General features: G+C 42.3%; 1 protein-coding gene across 3 annotated transcripts in view; it reads right to left on the reverse strand.

The window, feature by feature from the left end:
- The window catches only part of FAM117A (family with sequence similarity 117 member A), a 161961-nt gene extending 146575 nt beyond the window's left edge, over window positions 1–15386 (reverse strand). For 2 of the 3 annotated variants that reach the window (XM_069237802.1, XM_069237801.1), the window contains exon 1: window positions 15165–15375. In XM_069237802.1, the coding sequence (XP_069093903.1) occupies window positions 15165–15273 (109 nt within the window). In that variant the 5' untranslated portion in view covers window positions 15274–15375. Of the gene's footprint in view, window positions 1–15164 lie in introns of all 3 variants that reach the window. The other variant, XM_069237800.1, reaches the window with a different exon arrangement.
- Window positions 15387–21873: the final 6487 nt, after the last annotated feature.

The following is a 21873-nucleotide window of genomic DNA, read 5'->3' on the forward strand; positions in this document are numbered from 1 at the left end:
TTTTTCTATGTGCATAACAACGTTTTAAAGAATTTGCCTAATCAATGTCATCAAGACTTTGGATGAAGGAACTTGTACTAGCCGAGTGCTAGGGTGCTGCCCTTGACCTGGGGCTCCTTCTGCCCCTCCACTACATGCTCTTCTGACTAATGTTGCTGTGGCTGGTTGTGCCTGGAACTCTTAGGAGGTTGCGGCTCCCAGATTGCTCATGCTGCACTTAGGGTTAAGCGGGGCACAGGTTGTGGTGAGATAACCCTCACCCCACTGCAACTGGGGGTGTCCTGATTGAGATGGGGCGCAACAAGCCAAAGGGCACCGGCCCAAACAAAGATCGCTCAATATACCAAGCCGACCTCTGGAGCAATGTGTGGCCACTAGGTACTGCAGTCTCCTCCTGGGCAAACTGACCTTACCACTACCTTTAGGTGATCTAAGTCTCAAAGGAGGCAGTTGAGGCAAAAGTGGGGGAGGTGCAGGTGGACATGTCTTGTGTCAGGATGTAAAGATGACAAGTCTCAATTTTTTTAAGTCCAAACAGCTTTATTTAAGATGTTGTTTTACATCTCACTCATTAGTTTTTCAGTGATTGAACCCTTAAAATTCCTTCCCCTACAAGATTCCACCCCTTGCAATGGCAACCTTCTCAATGACATATTGCCACATCTCCCCTCAAAGTCATCACAACATTACACATTTGCTACAAATAGAATACCTTTCTAACAACTAATAATGGAATATATTTTTTGAACAAAAACAATTGTTTATATAAATGCATGAGAAGAAAATAACATTTATATGTGTTATACGTGGGAATTCAATGTACCTTAAATTTGTACAGTTACCAACCTTTTAACACATATCCAACTTGGATACATTAAGGATTGTATACTTTACCTTTGTTCCCCATACTCCAAGTAGTGCCATTTTCCAGCAATACGTTCCTTTTCACCTCTTTGACCAGGAAAGGGCCCAAGTATTTGATTTAACCTTTGCAAACTCGTTCATTCTTTTGCACTACTACCCAAGCGCCACTTTGAACCCATAAGTTCTTCACTCACTTCCTTAAATTGTATCTTTTCTCCATCATTCCTTGCATTATTTCCACCTTCTTTTTAATTTCCTCTCGATCAACCCAAATTTTCTCCTTACTGATCAACCAGACAGGACACTCCTTCCCAGGCTCCCTCCCTTTTAGAGCCACAAATGGAGGCACTCCTGTTGTTGACGAAGTGATCCTACGTGCCTACATCATCCTACTTAATTTTTGTTTCCATGACAACCCACTCGCAAAAGACAAATGCATATTTTCCACCTCCAGCTGATTAATACTTTCTACTAAACCGATTGCCTGTGGTATGAATAGAGGCACTTTTTCTTGTGCAATTCGTATCCTTCTTAAGTATTTTATCATTTCTCTAGAAAAAAAAAAATTGCACTCAATTATCATACACAATGGTTTTAGGAAGCCCTTCCTCTAGGAAACTTTTTTCCCAAGAATTATATAAAATTTGCAGTATTGAGTTCACCCACTGTCTCTACTACAAACCACTTAGAGTGATAATCAATTAATACGAGAATATACTCATCTTTAGGGCCTAACCTCTCTAGAGGTCCAATAAAATGTATCGCTAATTTTTCCCACTGTTTCAGAGGAAATTTAGTACGTGCTAGAGGAGGTTGCCTTAAAACTTTAGATTTGTCACTGTTAGCACATGTGTGACAATCCTTCACCAAGACTTCCACATTACAATCCATTCCAGGCCACCAGAACGGCTGTCTAACCCTTCTTTTAGTCGTAATACACCCAGAATGTCCTTCATGAACAATCTCCATTATTCGTTTTACGAACTCCCCTAGGGAGGGACAATTGGTCAACTTCTTATGATTTTTCATTCACTCACACATAACTCTTCTTTCACCTTGAAACACTGCTTTATCTACACCATCTTCATACCCCCAACCCTGAATAATCTTCTTTCACAACACTAAATCCATTTATTTCGCACAATTTCATTCTTCACTACACCAAGCCATGGCACCTCTGTCATCTACTATATAATTACTTGTTTTTTCATAATTTATTTTCGGTAGGCATTCTTGACAATCTGCAATTATATTCTTGTTGCCCTTTAAATACTCTACTTCAAAATTATAATCAATCACAGACAACAACCATTGTGATATGCATGAAGTTCCACTCCCTTCCAATCCTCTCCCTCCTTTGAACACATAGAATAAACAGCTTATAGTCCGTACATACTTTGAACAGTTGACCCCAGAAACAGAACCTGAATTTATTTAATTATACTCCAGCAACAAGCTAAAGCTTCCGTTTCAATGACCAAATAGGTACACTCTGCTCCTTGTAGCCATATTGACACAAATCCAATAATTCATTCCTCTCCATTTACAATCTGCATAACACAGCTTCAATTCCCATTCCACTAGCATCAGTAGTTATATAGGTTTTACCTGATACATCAGGCCTTCCCAACGTGGGTGCCACACTGATACTCTTAATCATTTCAAAAGCTTTTTAACATTCCTTACTCAATGCAAATGTTGCATTTTTCAGCACTGTTCTTCTTAGAGGATTTTTTTTATTTTTTTTTTAACATATGCTTCACATTCCCAAAAATGTTCTTCATAACTCTTTAAAATATGGCAGAAGATAATCCAGATGGCATTCTTTTATACCTAAATGCACCCAACGGTGTTGCAAATGAAGTTAAATGTCTCAAATCCTCATGCAGATTGATTTGATGATAAGCAGCCAACATGCCAAGCACACTAAAAATCCACCTCCACCCCCCCTCTTGGTTGACAACAATTCAGATATGTTGGGGAGGGGTTGCCTATCAACCCAATATTTTTATTTAAATCTAGTCCATGCATAAGCAAATCTTTTTACCTTCCTTCAGAACTATTACAATTGGAACCAAACACTTCCATGCCTCAATAGGTTCAATGATCTCTTGTTTTAACAAGCTTTCTAATTCTTGGCGTAATCGTTCTATTATCATGTTGACCACGGGCTTGGCTTGATTTTTGAGAATTATCTTCTGTGAAAACCCTTTCAATAAATCCAAATCAGAATTGAATACTTTAGGATATTTATTTTCTATTGCACTCCAATCGTTTATTTCCCCAACATACAGTTTTTCTGTCACCATCACAGGCTCTTTTGTGTTGGCATTTATCACAATATTTTAATCTTTTAGATGCGACCACTCCAAAAGATCTGAACCAAAATCTGTGATGCAAACTCTTCCTCCTACTGATTCATCTTTGAATGTTATAGTCCTACAACACATCCCGAATATATCTATTCTTTTGCCTGCATAACCTACTGCTGTTATGTCTGGTGCGCTTAAAGATGGACCATCTTCCATAGGACAATTGTTTCCATACGACTTGTTAGACATAAGAGTGCACAAACTCTCAGAATCTGCTAATAATCTAATTTTTTTTCCTTCAAACACCACATCACAATGTGGTTTCTTTATTTTATCATCACACTCCATTTTTATGTCTGGCATTTTTTATACATCAATTTCTTCAGCTATTATTCCATTTTGAATAGTTTCTGTTGTCAATACAATCTCTTGTAACTTTTCACACACACATTGCTAACTTCTTGTGTCTCATTTCTGTCCAACATTTTAGATCTACACACTTTCACAAAATGACCCCTTTTTCCACATTCCCTACACAGTCCCGGTGAACCACAATGAAAACATTTAATTTCTCTGAATAACACACCTTTTTTCCATCTCGTATCATTTTTTAAGTCAGTATTTATTTCTGTCACCTTCACTTCCATTTTCTTTTCTATAACTTCTATTTTATCTTTTTTTCCTGCTAAATGTGTCTGCTGTTTCGTTTAATCATATGCTTGTATGTTCCATTCCTTTTGCTATCTGTATCATTTCTTCTAATACGTAACTGCTCACAAACAATTTCTCTTTTATTTGTTTATTATTGGTACAATGTACTATTGGGTCTCTAATTAACAAATGGTTAAATCCTTCAAATATACTAGCTACAGAATAACCTCTGAGTGTAGCCATATAAGAAGCAATATCTTCACCATCTTTTTGTGATCTAGAAAACAAATTTGTGACGTTCCAACACATTTGTTTTTGGAGTAAAATGTAGTTCTAACATCTGAATTGCCATCTCATAGATATTGTTCAGTTGTTCATCCCCCATTCCTAAGGAAATTTCAGGTAAATCTTCGTAGACCCTTATACACCTAAATGAAGGCATAAGATTGCTTGACGACTTAAGTAATGGGGGCGGGAAATCACCAGGTGTCATTAGAAATGGTGGTGAAGACATACTCTGATCTGCGACATCACCTGTAAAACTAAAATAAAAATAAGTCAATATAATAAATTACCATAGGAAACCAACATAACTAACACGAGTAGTTGAGGTTTACATCTTAGTCTTTCTGTCAAGTTGAGATTAGTCCTTTTGTTGTTATAGTTTTGTACTTACAGTTTCCTGTACTAGATAGAGTGCTCGATTAACTCCTGCCTTCGATTTTAATATTGTTGCATGACCAAAGCTGGAGGTTTAGGACACCATGCAGATGGGCATGCCAGACCGCTTCTGGTCCCAAGGCAAGCATCTCGGTAGCCAATTGTATGGCCTGCCCTGAACAGTCAGAACTTATTCTGCCATACTGTGACCGGACAGGGAAGGGTATGTGCGATTTAGATTGTACTGGTTTTGCTTTAAGTGGTAGTTTTGGCCATTGTTGATACTACCTCTTCTAGGTGTGCTATGGAATATATTACTGTTGTTGTCGTCGTAAGGCACTGTGATGCCAATGATGTGGGGTGCTCCTGGGTTTGTAGGGGCTGTTGGTCCTGTTTGGTATTGTTATGTGTGGGGATAGGCAACAGAAGCTTCCAGAATAGAAGTATGGAGCAGGTGGGGTGGTGGGGTTGGGGAGATAGGAAGTTGTTTGTTTGGAGTGGTTTGATAATGCAGCCCACAGGCATTCTTAGTCTGTCTCCAACAAACATGGTCTATGTAGTGTGTTCTTATTCTGAGTTAGAATGCTCTTAGATGCTGAGCAAAGGAGATTCCACGTTCTAGTGCGTGTAGTCTCCTTCTGTCAGTTGAGCCTGAACTTCTCCCTGCAACGGACCTGTTCCCTTGTACTCCTTTACTCAATAAAGCGTGTATTCTTCTACCTGGCCTCGAGTGCGACATCACTTCAGTCTGGCGACGAGAATGCTTACCTGCTAATCAGCGAACATTCATTGGATTGCTCATTTCGGCTTGCTGATCTTGAACCGACCGTCGAGGGATATTTCCATCTTTGTGGTCAGTGAAGAAGATGTATTTTTTTTTTTGTGGGACTCTACCGTGAGCGCAACCACAGACCGTTGCTGTGCACGCGATCTTTGGAACGGCCGTAAGCGTTTGAACGGAGTGCGCTGCTGTGTCTTTCAAGGAATTATCGGCGGTGCCACGAGCGTCTCCAAGGGAACCTGACGCCGACCGCGTCAAGGGGTTTCCCTGGGAACTGTGACGCAGTTGCAGCACTCGAGACAGGGCATCTGTGCTCGCAGTTCCAGAACAGCCGCAAGCGTCTCCTTGACAACGGAGCACGCTGACGCGTCTTCCGGGAGACAGGTGCTGGTTCCGCAAGCGTCTCCTAGGAGATGGAGATGCTAACTCCCCCAACAGGTCTCCAAGCGACAGATGCGATTAGACGCCGCTTCAGCAACAGTGACGCGTGTACTATCAAAATAACACACGTCACCCTACGTACTGCTACCACATTGTTTATCTGAAATTTGCACAGTATTCTACACGCTGGTGTTCTGGACAGGATATAAAAAAAAATTAAAAAAATTAAAAAAGAAAAGAGGAAATAAGGAAAAACACAGTAAATTATTTTATTACCTTACTTTGAAGGGTTATATAACTAATTGAGAACATGTCCGGGAAGGGGAAGTATTGAAGAAGTCTTCAAATTCACTAATATTATAGAGAAGTGCTTCAAGTTACCTTGTTTATTTGATTTTGCCTCTGATATGGCGCAGGCCAATTTTACCATCGTTCCTCCGCAAGTATTTTGGGCCATGGGTAACTCACCACCCATCAAGTGGTTGGAGTGTAAGGACTATTTCTTAAATTATCTAGCCGCTATTGATGTAGATAACAAGATGTCTGCTGAAGAGAAAAAAGGGATTGTTACATTCCTTGGGCCCTATGGGTTTAAAAACTTATAATAAGATGTCCAAAAACCCTGTAAGTGGCGAAATTTGCGCCTTTAATGCCGCAATGCTAGACCTCGACAAATACTTTGCACCAAAAGTATGTGTTGAATTGTCCGATATAACTTTTTCCAGAGAAAACAAGAGAAAGGTGAGCTGGTGGACGACTACATTGCAGACTTAAAGAAACTGCCTCTTGACTAAATTTGGGGCAATTCATGATGAACCTATTAGAGATCAAGTGGTCATGCATTGTAATAATCAATCTATTCAGGAAAGGCTATGGATAAATGGGGACTCCACTGGATGACATTTTGGCCATAGTAGGGAAGGCTGAAATTTCTGAAAGGTGCTTCTCAGAACTGAAATCTACTGAAAAAAATAATAATAATAATTGAGGATGGCATTTATAAAGTGAAAAATCGCAAAACTGGGACGGGCTTACAGAGTGGAGAAAATGAAAGAAGATGCTACAGGTGTGATAGCAAGGACCACCTGGCATATTCCAAATCTTGCCCAGCTTCAAAATTGAGATGCAGCAAATGCGGAGGTGTGGGCCATTTCGCAAAAGTTTGCCAAAATAAAAAGAAAACAGTCAAATGTATATATGAAGGTGAAAATGTTGTTAAACGTGATATGGAGGAACGAACAATAGAGCCCAGAGGAAATGATGAGGATAAGAATTTCATTCTTAATATAACGGAGGTCTAAACACCTAAGGAAAACCTATATGTGACATGAAAATTGGGGGAGTACCCATTACAATGTATGCAGACTCGGGCTCACCTTTCACAATTGTGAAAGGGGATGTATAGAACAAATCCTTTGTGGGAAAAATAGGCAAACAACTAGCCACACCGGACATTCAGCCAGAAAGTCACACCGGAGAAAAGATTGATCTGTTAGGATTTAGATGGCTGGTATTTACATTCAAAAACAGGAGCGCCAGAGGAAAACTATATGTGGCTAAAAGAGGGCCATCTGTTCTGGGTTGGAAGGATCAAGGACAGTTGCAGATGATCCTGGACCCAAATGGCAAAGAAAAAGTATTGATACTGAATGACAAACATTCATTGGCGTCCAATATAGAAACAAGATTTCCAAGAGTCTTTAATAAAGGTTTGGGTAAACTGACTGGGTTCGAGCACAAAATTATATTAAAGAAGGAAACTGTACCCAAAAGTCATAAAGTCAGAACTGTGCCGATCATGATTAGAGAAGAAGTTTCAAGAGAACTAGATAAATTGGTATTAATGGATGTAATAGAGCCAATTGAAAGTTCGGAATGGATTTCACCTGTAGTAATAGCTCGGCGCAGCAATGGGAAAATCCGTTCATGTGTAGACTTAAGATACTTGAATAACAATATTCTGATTGATCGGTTTCCCCTACCTAAGTTTACGGAAATGGTTTCTAGTCTGGAGGGAGCATGCTGGTTTTCCACTATTGACCTGTCGTCTGCTTATCATCAGGTTCCCTTATCTGAGGATTCTAAAAGACTAACTGCCTTCATCACACCTTTTGGGTGCTTTCAATACAAGAGGATGCCTTTCGGTCTTGCGTCTGCTACAGCAGTTTTTCAACTACTAATGCACAAACTGTTTGGAAAATCTAAGGGGGTTATGTGCTTCCAGGACGATATATTGATTTTTGGAAAAGATAAGAGTGTGCATGGTGAGCAGTTGGAAGTATTGGGGGATAAAGGGTTAACAGTGGAACTATAAGTGTAAAATTTGCAAAAAGAAGTGTGGAGTATTTGGGACATGAAGTAAGTGGTGACGGTGTTAAACCAAAGGCATCTTTGGTGAATGCTATTGTGGGTGCGTCACCGCCAATGACCAAGGAAGAGGTAAGGTCATTTTTGGGCATGGCGGAGTTTTGTGCCAAATTTATTCTGAACTTTGCCAGCAAGGTTTACAACTTAAGGTCTTTACTTTAAAAAAAAAAAAAATCTCCATTTACATGGAGTGAGGCATGTAAACAAGAGTTTGAGAATGTAAAAAAAAAAAAAAAAAAAAAAAAAACACACCCCACACTTGAGCAAGGTAGTATGTTTAGAAAGTTTTGACTCCAGGTTAGATACCTTTGTTACCACGGATGCAAGTAACAAAGGCCTAGGGGCTGTTTTGTCTCAGAAGGATAGGAATGGGAAGGAAAGGATTATACTATTCGCTTCCAGGTCACGGTCCCCATCTGAGGAGAAGTACTCAGTTATTGAGAAAGAAGCCTTAGCTTGTGCTTGGGCTCTGGAGCACTTCTGAGCATTTGTGTGGGGCAAGGACATCACTATTCAGTGCGACCACAAACCTTTAAATCAAATTACTCACATGTGAAGGTAGTGTACTAGCTTCAGCAAGGATCTCAAGGCTATCTATGCGCTTAAAGGATTACACATATCGTATTGTGTATGTTGCTGGTAAGAATAATGTAATGGCAGGTTGTCTATCCAGATTACCTAATCTGCTGGAAGAGTGCGTTGATGATCCGTGGTATGAGTGGAGTGTTGCTCTTGTATAGGATTCTGGTAGCCCTGCACTTAGTAAAGACTGTTGGAGGAAAGAAATGGAGGAGGACACCAATTTACAGTCTATCTTGAAATATGTTTTAGAAGGGTGGCCTAAGAAGGATCAGCTGTCTGAACAATGCAAAAGCTTTTGGGAGGTTAGGAACGAACTTTCTGTTGTGTATTTGGAGGGGGAGATAGAATTATTCCCCCATCCGGGATAAGAGAAGCAATTTTAGAATTGTGTCATGAGGGCCATTTTGGCATTGTTAGAACTAAATTGGTGGTGAAGGAGTTGTTTTGGTGGCCAGGGGTAGACAAATCAGTGGAAAGATGTGTCAGAACCGGTCATGTGTGTTCTTGAGCTGACAAGAGTTTATCTACCCTAAGACCACCTATGCAGCAAGCATTCATACCCAAGCAACCATGGGAATATGTTGCTGTGGATCTCTTAGGGCCGGTGGGTAACTCAAGAATTTGTGGTAGTTATTATTGATTTGTTTTCTAAGTGGCCTGAAATTGGCATATTGGAGAGAGCAGATACCACCAGTGTGTTGGAGTTTTTGGATAAGGTTTTTCTTTCTGAAAGGCATCCCTTCTAAGTTACTGAGTGCTAATGGTGTACAATTTATGTCGGAAGCAGCTAAGAAGTATTTTGGGAGAGAGGGAGTTGAGCACAAATCCACTTCTTTGTACAATCCTAGTGGGAATGGTGCAGTAGAAAGGTTCAACAGAGTTATCAAGAGTGTCATTCAGTGTGCTATGGATGGTGGTGAGGATTGGCACATTGCTATCTTTAAGGCATTGTGGGCATCTAGGATTACTGAGAATGCGACAACAGGACTTAGCCCTTTCATTATTATGAGGGGAAGAAGTCCGAGAAGCAAACATAATCCAGCTTGGTTGGTAAAGACTGGTATCCAACACTGGTCTATGGAGAAGGTAAGGGACAGTTTGGATAAGTCACTAGAGAGGTCGAAGTCTTATTATGACAAACTCCATCACGTCAAGTCAGTGGTAATTAATGTAGGAGATTGGGTTAGAGTTAAAAAAAATACTTATAAAAAAGGTAAGGAAAGGTGAGAGCCAGTACTTTAATCCTGAACAAGTTATGGAGGTTTTGCATAATGCCGTCAAACTCAGTGATCGTAGAGTGTGGAATCTTAAGCGAATTGTACTACTTAAAGATGGACAGGAATCTAGTTGTAGTGAAGACCAGGTGTTTGAGGGGTATATTCAGGGCATTGAAAAGCAAAAGATGGCACAGACTACATCATTGGAGGCCCAGATTTTACCTCTAGAGAGGCGGGCCAAGCAGCTGTCCTCCGCAAACCTTGACTGTCAGCTGGCATGGATCCAATATCATCTATATTGGATCTCAGAGGAGGCCAGGCAATGTTGGAGTGTTGCTGGAAAAGGTCATATTTGTGAATCTTGATGCTGTTACCTGGTAGTAGGACACAAAGCAGCTCCATGTAGGGGCTGAAGATGACAAGGGCAGTATGGAACTCTGGGGAACCCTAAAGTAACAATACAGTGTTGATTCATATTCCAAAGAGAACACCTAAGTGTGTCAAGCCTCCTTTGTGAATGTTTTTAAGTCATCCTGCCTTCAACCATTATGTTGTTTCTTCAGATGCCTTTTGGTATACCACTCTATGCTTATAACTAGAAATTAAGATCCCAGTGTGTGACGGGAAAATGGGTTACTTGTAATCCTATTTCTCTATCTGAATAATCTTTCTTGATTCTTAAAGACCATCCCCACTGAGGGCAACATCAGGGTATTTTTACAGATAGGGTTGGGATTCTGATGTTCCATAACGGCAATCAATTTCCAGTGCAGATCATTATGGGGCAGAGATGCTGCAGAGGAGCACTAAAGGAGCAGAGTCAGATTTCAACTTTATGAGACACTGCCCAATTTATTTGTCTCATTTTACAGAGAATAGGTTTGATAAAAGGCGGCCCGATCATGTTGGGTATCTAGTAACTTATTACAAGTGGCTTCTTTTAAAATAGTTTTTATTCAGTATATTTTCACAATAAATAAGTATACCATGAAAACTCTTTCAACAGTATCACAAAAGCTGTGTTATTAATTAAATCATATTCAAATTTCCAAGATAATAGCAAAAAAAAAAAATACATATATATTACAGATGTTCCCACAGGAGCTCCTGAGGTAAGGAAAAGGCGTCCAGAGACCTCATATGCACAAAATATAAATCCCCCACATTCAAGACCAGCCATCATCTCTTTTCCTCCCCAACACCATCTTTCCTTAGAGCCCCACCCTCTAAATCGAACAACAACCCCATATCTCTGCCAAACCCCCTTTGAGTTCATGGTTCGTAACCCCACCTCAACCTCATCCCATGTACATATGCAACCACTCCAGGTAGGCACTTGTTTACACTGCAAATACTCTTCCCACAAATTGGATATTTCTCTGAAAAAAGCCACACCTGTGGAAAAAAAAAAAAAAAAAAGGATGTATTTAGCCCTGCATGTTCCTGAAAGCCAGAAAGATGAGCTAGCAGAACAATTGTGGCGCACTTATTCCCATTTCCCCCCAAAAAGACTTAGATTGTAGAGGGGGAAAAAAAGAAAAAAAGAAAAAAAAAAAAAAAAAATGAGAAGAAAACCCACACCATACACAAAATTGGCGTGGATACCTTATGTGGAAAAAATGTTGTGGGGGCTTCATTGTGAACTACCCTAAACAGCCAAAAAAGGCTGTAGCATTCTGGGTGGAAAAGGCCTAGCAGCGGAAGAGTTGAGGTTGTTCATGCCCTAAAACTCTGTTCTAAATGTTACAAATTTTTCTAGTGAGCACACTCTACCTTCTTTCATCCCCCCTGCCTTTTTCAAACCCAGCACCGCCACATGTACCATCAAATTTATTTTAGGCATTTCTCACCACCGCAGCAATGGTGCTTGTTTGTTCGTCAATCTCTATGCGCACTTCCACCAAGGATTTCTGGAAAGCTTGTTCCCCTTTTGTTAAGCCACTGTCATCCAGCACTCACTGTCATTGTACATGGGCATTTACATTAACTGCCCACACAAAGAGTTCGAAAAATTCATCTTTGACCGCTCTTAGGTCGACATGGCTAATGGCTAAGGCAGTGATTGCAACCTCCAGGGTTAAGTTTTCTTCAGGTGTGTTGGGGACCACTTGTGTTTGGGGTGGGTACCTTCAGCGGCCCCAACCCACATTGCCATAGGGGGCTGTTCAGCTCACAAGGGCATGTGGCCCTATCCTGACTCAGTACTCCCTGTGTGCGCCACCCAGCCATGTTTATCCACAGGTCTAGCCATCTGCGGCTACTCTGTTGCCTCTGTCACTTTCACCAGCTCCACTGCTGTTGTTTGTGTTCTCCACCAGCCCCCGGGTCTCACCTTGTGGGGGCCAATCCTTCAGGCGTCAGAAAAGCCAGGTGAGAAAGGAGCAGCAAATGAGGGCTTGTCACCTGCTGGTGAAAAACATCTAACCTCTTGGCCCCATCCCTCCACTTGTCTACTTTTAAAGAAAAAGCTATCTTTTTTTTTTCAGTGCAATGTATTGTGCATGTAATCATACAGAACAAAAAGAAGTATTGTCTAGCAAATATTTCGTTTGTCAAAGTACTCTGGTGTCCACACATAAACAGGGCTATTTAACGTTTAGGACTTCAGTAAAGGATTTGCATGATGAAGACCTTGTATTACAAAAAGACTATTTTTGCCTCAGTTCTGCAAGACTTGCTACAACTGCGTACCCTTTTCTTGTGCAAACACTCCTAGCAGCCCAAACAGAAATGTGTGATTAAAGCAAAGGTATCAGCCAAAGACAACAAAGGACAGACCCGTCTCATCCGAAGACAAAGGTCAACCACAAAGAGGTAAGTGACAACACCTTAAGACAGTGTAGAGATTAATATCTAACTGGGTCAGAGGCAAACAAGGAAATAAAAAGCCAAGCTACGAATAGTCAGTGTGGTGCCAGAGGCTTTTATTAATCCATAAGTAAAATATCTTCACTAAAGCATGTTTGATTATGGATCCCAGTCACAGAGGGAAGTAGAGCAAAGCCAGTAAAGGATGTCTGAGGACATGCACACAGGATGAATGTTACTAGATAGTTTTACACATTAAGTAATACTAGGTACCCTAAATCAGAGTTAAAAATTAATATCACTGATGCAGCTTTGCATCACTCCTGGAGATTAATACCTACTAGTCCACATTTGTTCCACTACTCTTGGGCTGTAGAGGAGAAAGGGACAGAAATTCAGACCAATTCCAATCCACCCTACCACACCTCTCTCTAATACAGCCTGTCCCATCAGCCCATCGAAAATTAATATTTTATTTCTGTGCAGCCCCTCAATACACACCCTTGCATATATGAAGTTTTCGTTCTCTCTTCTGCCACATCTCTAGTGCTTATTTAACACCGGTTTCTTCACATCCTACCACTTTTCCCTAGCAATATAGCTTCCAGTTTATTTGTAGAATCACTCAGAAATAAAGGCCTACCAACAACTCAAAGCCCTGCACCTAATACTTGCTTTACCCATCTCTGAGAACCCTTCGCATCTCTGCGGCTCACTACATATTTCGCAACCTAATCCCAAATAATTCTTTCCCTGAGTTTTTTACATCTCTATGGCCACTCCACATCAGATAGGCCTAAATATTTCCCCCCTTTCAGATGCAACATTTTAATACCCGTTCCTTCATATCTCTACTTCCCCATATTTATAATGATCTATGTCTGTGGGCACCTGCAGCAAACAAAATCCCTTCCATGGGTCTTGTGCTTGTTCTCCAATCTGCACAACGCTGGAGCACCTCCATAACTCAACCCCACTCCTAATACCCAACCATTATAGATGAGGCTCAATACCTTTGATTGTATACATCTTTACTGCATCTCCCCATCCCCTTTCCATGGGACTCATGCATTGCCCTGCTTATTCTAGACTCTCAATACCAGTCTCTCCATAGATCTGAGGTCCCTTTATAACTATCGCTGCCAGAAAGGTCTGTGAGCAACTCATCCATTAACAGTCCCACCATCATAGTCAATAGGTCGGTCAACACTCGTCATTACCTAATCTCAGCTACATACACCAAATGCCTACTCCCCCAAATACATGCCTCTTCGCAACTCGAAACTCCATACAGGCCCCTCTTTAACATATACCCTCCCAAAACTCAGTAATCTCGGCCTCACTACATACATGTCACTCCTCGTAAGTATAAAGAGATCTAATTGCACTTTTCGGACCCTATCCCCACAATAACATACTAAATTCCATTATGCACGAATCTGTAAAACATATGTTGCACTAACAATTTCTTATAAAATCTATTTACAACATTTACTGCTAAAACATTCGTAACATCACTATTTTGAAGTCTCGATGACTGCACCGCAATCTTATTTTATATTTTAACATAAAATGTATTTTCCTGCAACTGTTTTATTAAGACTTTGCCCCACATTTATATTTTTAAAACCAATACACGTTACCTACTTCCGTGCCCTCCGTTCACAGTAGTTGTATTAGCACCCCTAGGTCCACTATAGTACCTGTCTCTTTCGTATAATGCCTAATTGTATCTAGTCTTACGTCTCACCCATCTTAATTACGTTTCCCCCTCTTTTCCAAGGGACACGTAGTAGCCGTATTCCCCAATTACATTAACGGTCTCATTCAACTTGATGGAAACTTCCTCCAACTAATGTCCTGGCCTGCCAGCCTCAACTCTAACTGGCATCAGTGGTGGTCAACCTAATACCCGGTGCCCTTCATTACCTGTCTCAGTTAACTCTCGGACCTACCTGACTGTACCCTCATGTCTACTGAAGTGAATCACGACACCCTCATTATTTACCCACCCAGTTCTTCTGGGTCCCTCGTTACCCTCATTCCTGTTGAAACTGTCTCGTATCTGTTCTTTTCCGGTGTCACATAACCTAAAACGCATCCCTTTAGGGCCGCATGTTACTCTGTCCACTAGATTCTCTAATAGTTTTGATCTTCTCATGCATCTTATATCTCATATCACTTGCTTCCTGTGAATGTTTCACTTCGACTTTCTGGCCCATAACTACCCCACTAATATTTTATTGTATTTAATCCCATTAACTGTGCTCACATCTGTGACATACAATAGTATAATATTTTTAGGCCACTCATTCTCTGTCCTCTCCACACCATCTCCCAATAACTGCAAAAAACCCACCGCCTTCACCTACAAGTACCCAACACCATCTATTATTAAATACGTTAGATCTCGTAAGCTTGCCCTCCTCATGCCCGGCGTGCTATCAAATGCATGTGGCCACACTAAACACCATCCACCCACCCCGTGTATGTGACTCTCGGGGCACCTTGACGTCATAACATATGTGGCCCCCTGATTACCTGCCCGAGCCCCTTCGGCTCCCCGCAGCTGGAAGGGTACTGTAGCCCTTAGGGGCTGTGCCCGGAGGCCAGTACCCGAGCAGACGCTGCTCCCTCCTCGCGAGGCCATGAACAGCAAGCCACAACCAGCCAGCAGATACGCACAAAGATAGCTTCACCAACCCTTGTACAACAACAAAAGCCCTTGGCATCGCTTTAATATACGCACGCCAAGGCGTGGCCTTCAAGTCGCCACGCCCCTTTCCTGTAAAAGGGGCGTTCACCCTTCTGTGACTCGTAACGCCAGGCTGGGTCTTTCAGTACATTATAATAGAGACTAAAGAAGGACACGCTCGACAGGAACTTTCCATAGAAACTACCTCAATTTTTCAGAAAAATAAAAACGAACATCTTTGTAAAACTTAGGTATGTCGGCAGCAACCTATGATTACGACTTCATAAACATCTACATGTAAACTATTTTGTAATAGCAGAACTTTACGTTTTAGTAATCGTAACAGTCATTTTTACATTTCAAAGTATGTAACAAATTATAAATTCATGGGGTTTCATATATTAAAATATGTCTTATTTTGTAAAAGGCAGTCATTGTCTTCCAAAAATTTTAACTCATGGAGAAACCATGTAAATCTGTACTCGTGGAGAAACACTTCTATGTACGAAAATATATTTAAAGATGGCGATAACATTCATCTCTAGTGCCTTAATTGTTTCTATACTTGAACTGTGCTATGATCACAAACCTAGTCTCTTTAAAAATCAGTGTCTGTCCCTGGTGGTTGGTATCTAATCTCCGTAATCTAAATGCCCAAAAAACTAATTGGCCACTAACGCCTTCACCTGGTCACATTTACAAACAAATATTCTTTAGAATAGAGAGGCTTAAAGTAGAGTCACAAACGTTTCCTGAAAAGAATAACTGTACACATTAAAAAAACGCGATACCCATAAGAATGTCACAAATGTTATTTTGGGAGTTTTTTTGTATTTAAATGGGCCAGGTCCCTACGTGTCTTGGACCCGGCAGTAATTAAAACATTGAAACTTGTGGCGGGCCTTGTCCTTAGTAAGTAAACTTACAAGGGGACGCGTATAGGTTGATGAATCTTTTGGATCGCATAGGGTATCCTAGTCAAGTATAGTGAGTAAAGGAAACTTCAACAATTCAATAAGTGATCAACTCAAATATCCATGAACTAATTTAGCCAGAAATACCACCATGACTCATATAAAAGTTAGTTCTGTTTACTCCCTATTAGTTACAACTCTATTAATAAAACATTTATTCAACCATATCATGATTACCAATTTACTTTATTACCAACATAAGCCATAAATTCTCATCACTTGTTAATATGCAATCAACGTTAAACAAGCAAATAGTAATTCATAATTATCGAATGATTCAGCAATATAAGTCAGTCAGTCTATGTCACCCTAAGTCACCCTTGTCAGTCTACCTATCTCCGAATTAGCATCAGCATGTGGGTCTTCATGCTAAAACAATTTAGTCAAAAATCATTAATTTGGAAATAATTTATCTCAAAAAAGAAAAACATTTTAAACAGCGCAGTTGGTACCTAGAAAGAAAAGCATTCATTAGTCAGTCAGGTTATAGCTACCTATCCAAGATAGATCAGCAACGAGTCAGACTTCGTCTCCGGGTCATTAGTCATCAGCAAGGCTCAGGCTCACAGAAGCAAGTCTAAGTTTTCAGCTCTTCGGACAGCTTCTCCTGATGTCATCAACTTTCACCTCTCCGTTCTGATTTTTCCCTTCATATCATGACTTTTTATTAGGGTCTCTCAGTCCGTCCCACAAATTGCCATTGGTCAACCTTATCAGGGGTTATGACTCTAACCTATAATTTTTGTTTACCACTTGTCTATGTTATTTTGAGAGTCATGTTCCATTAACATGATTGGTTCTTCTGTCGATGAGAACATAATCCGGTTCTTCAGGTAACAAAATTGTTGCTCCCAGCTCTTAATCTGTAGCTCCATTGTTCAAGTCCTGGGAAAGTACATTTAGCCTACTCTACACATAATTGTATCAATTTGTTCTGATCGTCTCCTGTCCGCTGGTGAGTTTGCATTTTTCACTTAGCAGAGCTCATAGTTGAACTCCGTACAGTTCAAGGTTCTTCTCTCCAGTTCCAGTCTGCGACCGCTCATCGTGTCTCCATGTTTAACCAGGCAAGGCCTAGGGCTGACTAGGCCTCTGGCTAAGCTAAGAACATATGGCATTACAAAACATAGATTATATCATTAATTGTGATACATTAATACACACTTTAAAACATTTCACAGTATTTAGTACTTTTAGCACAGATGGTGACCACTCCCCGTGGGCACATTTTGCACATTACACGTTATTTCATTTATTAATATCATTCTTTTCATTAGTATGTATGCGCAAGTCATTAGCATATTCTAATATTAGCATATCTGCTCCAACAACATGAAACAGGTCCCTGCCAGCCCCGTTGAAGAACATTGATATATATCTCAACACTGAGATAAAAAGCTTTAAGGTAACCCATAATAAAGTAGTCCCTATTTACATATCACATGCCTCATTTACTATACTTCCCTTCCCTAACTGCATCTGTTTGTTTTAGAATTCAATTTCCTTGTAGCTTGTTCTTGCACCATATTCATTTTGTATTGTGAGGTCTGTGAACTGGGCCATCTCTAGGCATACAGCCCTAGCAATTCTATTTCAGGACCAGAATCAAGGATTATGCAGTCTTTTCTTCACTTTATTATAATCAGCAAGTTCAAAGTTCAACAAACAAAGAAACGTTCCAAAACTTCAAGTCCCATGATGCTAAACACATAACCATGACAACCAACAAACCAATCCACTGTCTGTAATAGTGTCTATATAAATAGCTGACGGGAGCAGTCCTTCCTCTTTCTTCACTGCTGCCTGTCATTTAAGCCCTCGCTCCTTCTTGTTTCTGCACGAGGTTTGTCGGGGATTGCCTTGTGGCGCGCTTTTTGCTTTGTGTTTGCCTTTTGCTTGCGCTAGATACGCTGGTTACTGTGGTGCATATTTCGCATTCTTCACATTCTTTGTTGATAGCGTACACGCGGTAGGCTATGGCCCGAGCGCATGGTGCGGTGACGTCTTTCACCGCTAGGGGTGCACTTGCGTGCCGTGTTGCGATCGGTCAGATCGTTTCAGCGCTTCGCGTGCTGCGATTGACTGACGCGTGTGGGCTTTTCAGAACCCGGCCCTCGGGGTTCTGATCGTTGTGGCCCCCCAACCCTCGCCAACACCGCACTGAGGGAAGTGCAGGCTGAGCCTGCTTGCCATATTTTTTCCCTTTGGGAACCTTAAGGGTTATTATATATTATATTTCCAGAGCATGACAAGGGGGCTGCCCTCTATACCTTAGGTTGGGCGTTTTATGTGCTCTCACGCCTGTTATTCTTGACACTTCTCTGGGAGTACGATGTGGATATATACATATTTGGGTTGGCCCTGGGGTCCTCTCCACCCTTTATATACTAGTAGTGTGTTGTATTCACGTATACCTTTTTCTTGTTGGTGTTTATGTCTTTGACTACACCCTACATGGAGGCTTTTGAGGATCATGCCTATGCTCCCTGTTTAGGGATGGAGGAATTCTGGCCCCCTCAACGCCAACCTCCGGAGGGCATGGATAAGTTCCTTTCACAGGTGGTGGCGAAGGCTTACGTACCCCTGCAAGATAGGGTGGATAGATTAATGGACCAGGTGTCCAATATTCCTGGGATTTTTGGGGACCCAGATTCTCGGGCTGGTACCTCCAATTCATCCTCTTCCTCTAGGAAGCGTAATGTGGGGCACCTAGAAGGTTTCGCCAGGTTGAGGGAAGCCTTTCATAAGAGTGCGCGGACGCTTGCACCCGTACCCCGCCGGGAGGTTGTTACACCTGGTGAGCATGACAGTGCTGCTGTCCTAGCGTTGGATCCCTTTTTGGGATCACCCTGTTCCGGGGGGGGGTGACTCCGATGATGAGGGCTCATTGAAGAGGGGCGCATTTTGGGTAGACCTTGGCGCCCATCCGCGACCACCTCTAGCATGGAGGAAGAAGGACTGGATGATTTGGAAATGTTCGACCCGGAGGACATTTATCATCCTCGATCATCTGAGTGGATCTCTGTTTCCAAAGTTGCGGCTTACATCGCCAAGGCGATTCGCCACCCGTTGGAGAAGGAGGTTAGAGCCCGTCTTCGGGCGGAATGTCCCAGGCTGGCACTTGAGGACAAGGTGGTGGCTACTCCTTCTTTAGCTCCTAAACTGTGCACTTTTTGCGTGACCCCAAGAAAGGGACCGATCGCTCCTGGCGGGCTTGCCATGAAAAACTTTTGGATGTCCTGGGGCCCTTGACAAAAATTATTGAACTTGCTGAGTCAGCCAGGGTATCAGGGGAGCCTTTGCCAACGGATTTGGTCACCGAATGGGCTCAAAGAACCGTCTGTCTGCTTGGGAACGCGAATTGCGCCATCTCTACGGAGTGGCGTCAGTCCCTCTTGATCAAGATTGACCCCAAATAGGGGGAATTAGCTACCTCAGAGGCAGGTGTGGTCGCTCAAGGCAATCTCTTCAGGGACCTCTTTGTGGAAGAGTTGGGGAGGTTTGTTGCTACCTTTTCCACTCTGGACAAGGCGCAGTCATCTATGTGCAAGATCTTTCCAGGGAAGGTTTTCTCCGGGGCCGGAAGAGGAAGGGGTCGCTCCTCCGGCCGTCCCCTGCAACCAAGCCCCACAAGATCCCAGGAGCACCGCAACAACGGCTGTAATGATGGGAGACAAGGTGCGTTCTTCCCCAACAGAGGATCCAATAGAGGCCGTTCCTCACACTTCAACAGAGGAGGTTCCAATGCTCCAGCAGGAAGCAGTGGTGAGCATTCCCCTTTTTTCCCCTTAAAGTCTGGGAGGCAGGATTGGTCTATTCTTAGAGAATTGGGTTCAGATCACTTCCGACCCTTGGATCTTGGAGACAGTGGCTGGTTTCCACATAGAATTCTATGGGACCCAGTACAGCCGGTGAGACATCCTCCCATACTGTCAATTTTCAGGAATCTGAATTAATTGACGCAGAGGTACAGCTTCTTCTACTCAAAGAGGCCATTGTACCTATGAGCCTTCATCCAAGGGGGTTTCTTAAGCAACATCTTCTTGGTCAAAAAGAAGGACAAGGGTTTTCGTCCAGTGATAAACCCCAAGGCATTCAACGAATGGGTGGTTTATCAACATTTCAAAATGCAAGGTATCCATCTCCTCAGAGCTCTTCTGTGTCATGGGGACTGGTTGGTCCGTTTGGACCTCAAGGACGCTTACCTTACGGGCCCGATTTTCCCTCCTCACCGGCACTTTCTGCAATTTAGTGGTGGAACCTAATTTACAAGTTCAGGTGTCTGCCTTTCGGCCTATCATTAGCACCATGGTGCTTCACAAAGTTACTGATACCTGTAGTGGAGTACCTGGGAACCCAAGGCATCAGGCTAATTATTTACCTTGACAACATCCTTTTAATGGATCAATCCCGGTCTCAACTGTTGGTTTACGTGAACATGATTATTGCCTTGTTTCAGGATCTGGGTTTTGTGATCAATGCAGAGAAGTCTATGCTTGTCCCGTTGCAATCCACGACCTTCCTGGGCTTTGTAGTGGACACTACGTCAGCAACACTGAAACTCCCAGAGAACAAGATATCCAAGATCACGAAAGAAATATCCAAATTGCTCAGGAGAGACAGCACCTCCATCTGCCAGATAGCCAGGGTTTTACGCCTTCTGTCTTCCTCTATTCAGGCTATCTTTCCGGGTCCTTTGCACTACAGGGCCCTGCAACGATTGAAGGCGTCCCATCTCAGGAAGGGACACACGTATTCGGCACTGGTGGAACTTTCATCGGAAGCTTGGTCGGAGATGCAGTGGTGGTTGAACCACAGGGAGGCGTGGAACGGGAGGGCGATCTTTGGCTCCCTCCCCGACCTGGTGATAGAGTCGGATGCCAGCAGACTGGGTTGGGGAGCCTGGTGCGGTCAGATTTCCATGGGGGGTCTGTGGACCTCAGAGGAGCTGAATCTTCATATCAATTGCCTCAAACTCTTAGCGGGTTCCTTCGCGATTCAGTCCCTGACTCACAACAAAGTATCCTGTTGTGTTCTACTACGTCTGGACAACAGTTTGGCCGTCCAGTACATAAACAGGTAGGAGGCACTCGATCCAGAGTCCTGGCGGAACTGGCAAAGGACTTTTGGCATTATTGTCTGCAGAGGCAGATCTCTGTAACAGCGGAATATCTTCTGGGAATTCAGAACAAGGTGGCGGACTGGAACTCCCATTACCTCAGGGATTCCAGCGATTGGCAACTGGACCCTACAATCTTTCGGTCTCTGATGGATCATTGGGGTCCCTTTGGGGTGGATCTGTGTGCCTCTTGACTGAATGCTCAGCTTCCAATTTACTTCAGTTGGAGACCAGACCCTGGAGCTACAGCGGTGGATGCTTTTCTGCAGGATTGGTCAGGAAACCAGGGTTATGCCTTCCCTTTGTTTCTATTGATCCCCAGAGTGGTGGCACAGGTCAGACGTCAAAGGGCGTCTTTGATTTTGATCACTCTGATCTGGAAAGCTCAAGCGTGGTTCCCCACTCTTTTAGCATTGTCGTGGATGGCTCCTCTCAAACTTCCACATTCCATGGGAATCCTTT

Source organism: Pleurodeles waltl, chromosome 6 (assembly GCF_031143425.1).
Source record: "Pleurodeles waltl isolate 20211129_DDA chromosome 6, aPleWal1.hap1.20221129, whole genome shotgun sequence".
Lineage (NCBI taxonomy): Eukaryota > Metazoa > Chordata > Amphibia > Caudata > Salamandridae > Pleurodeles > Pleurodeles waltl.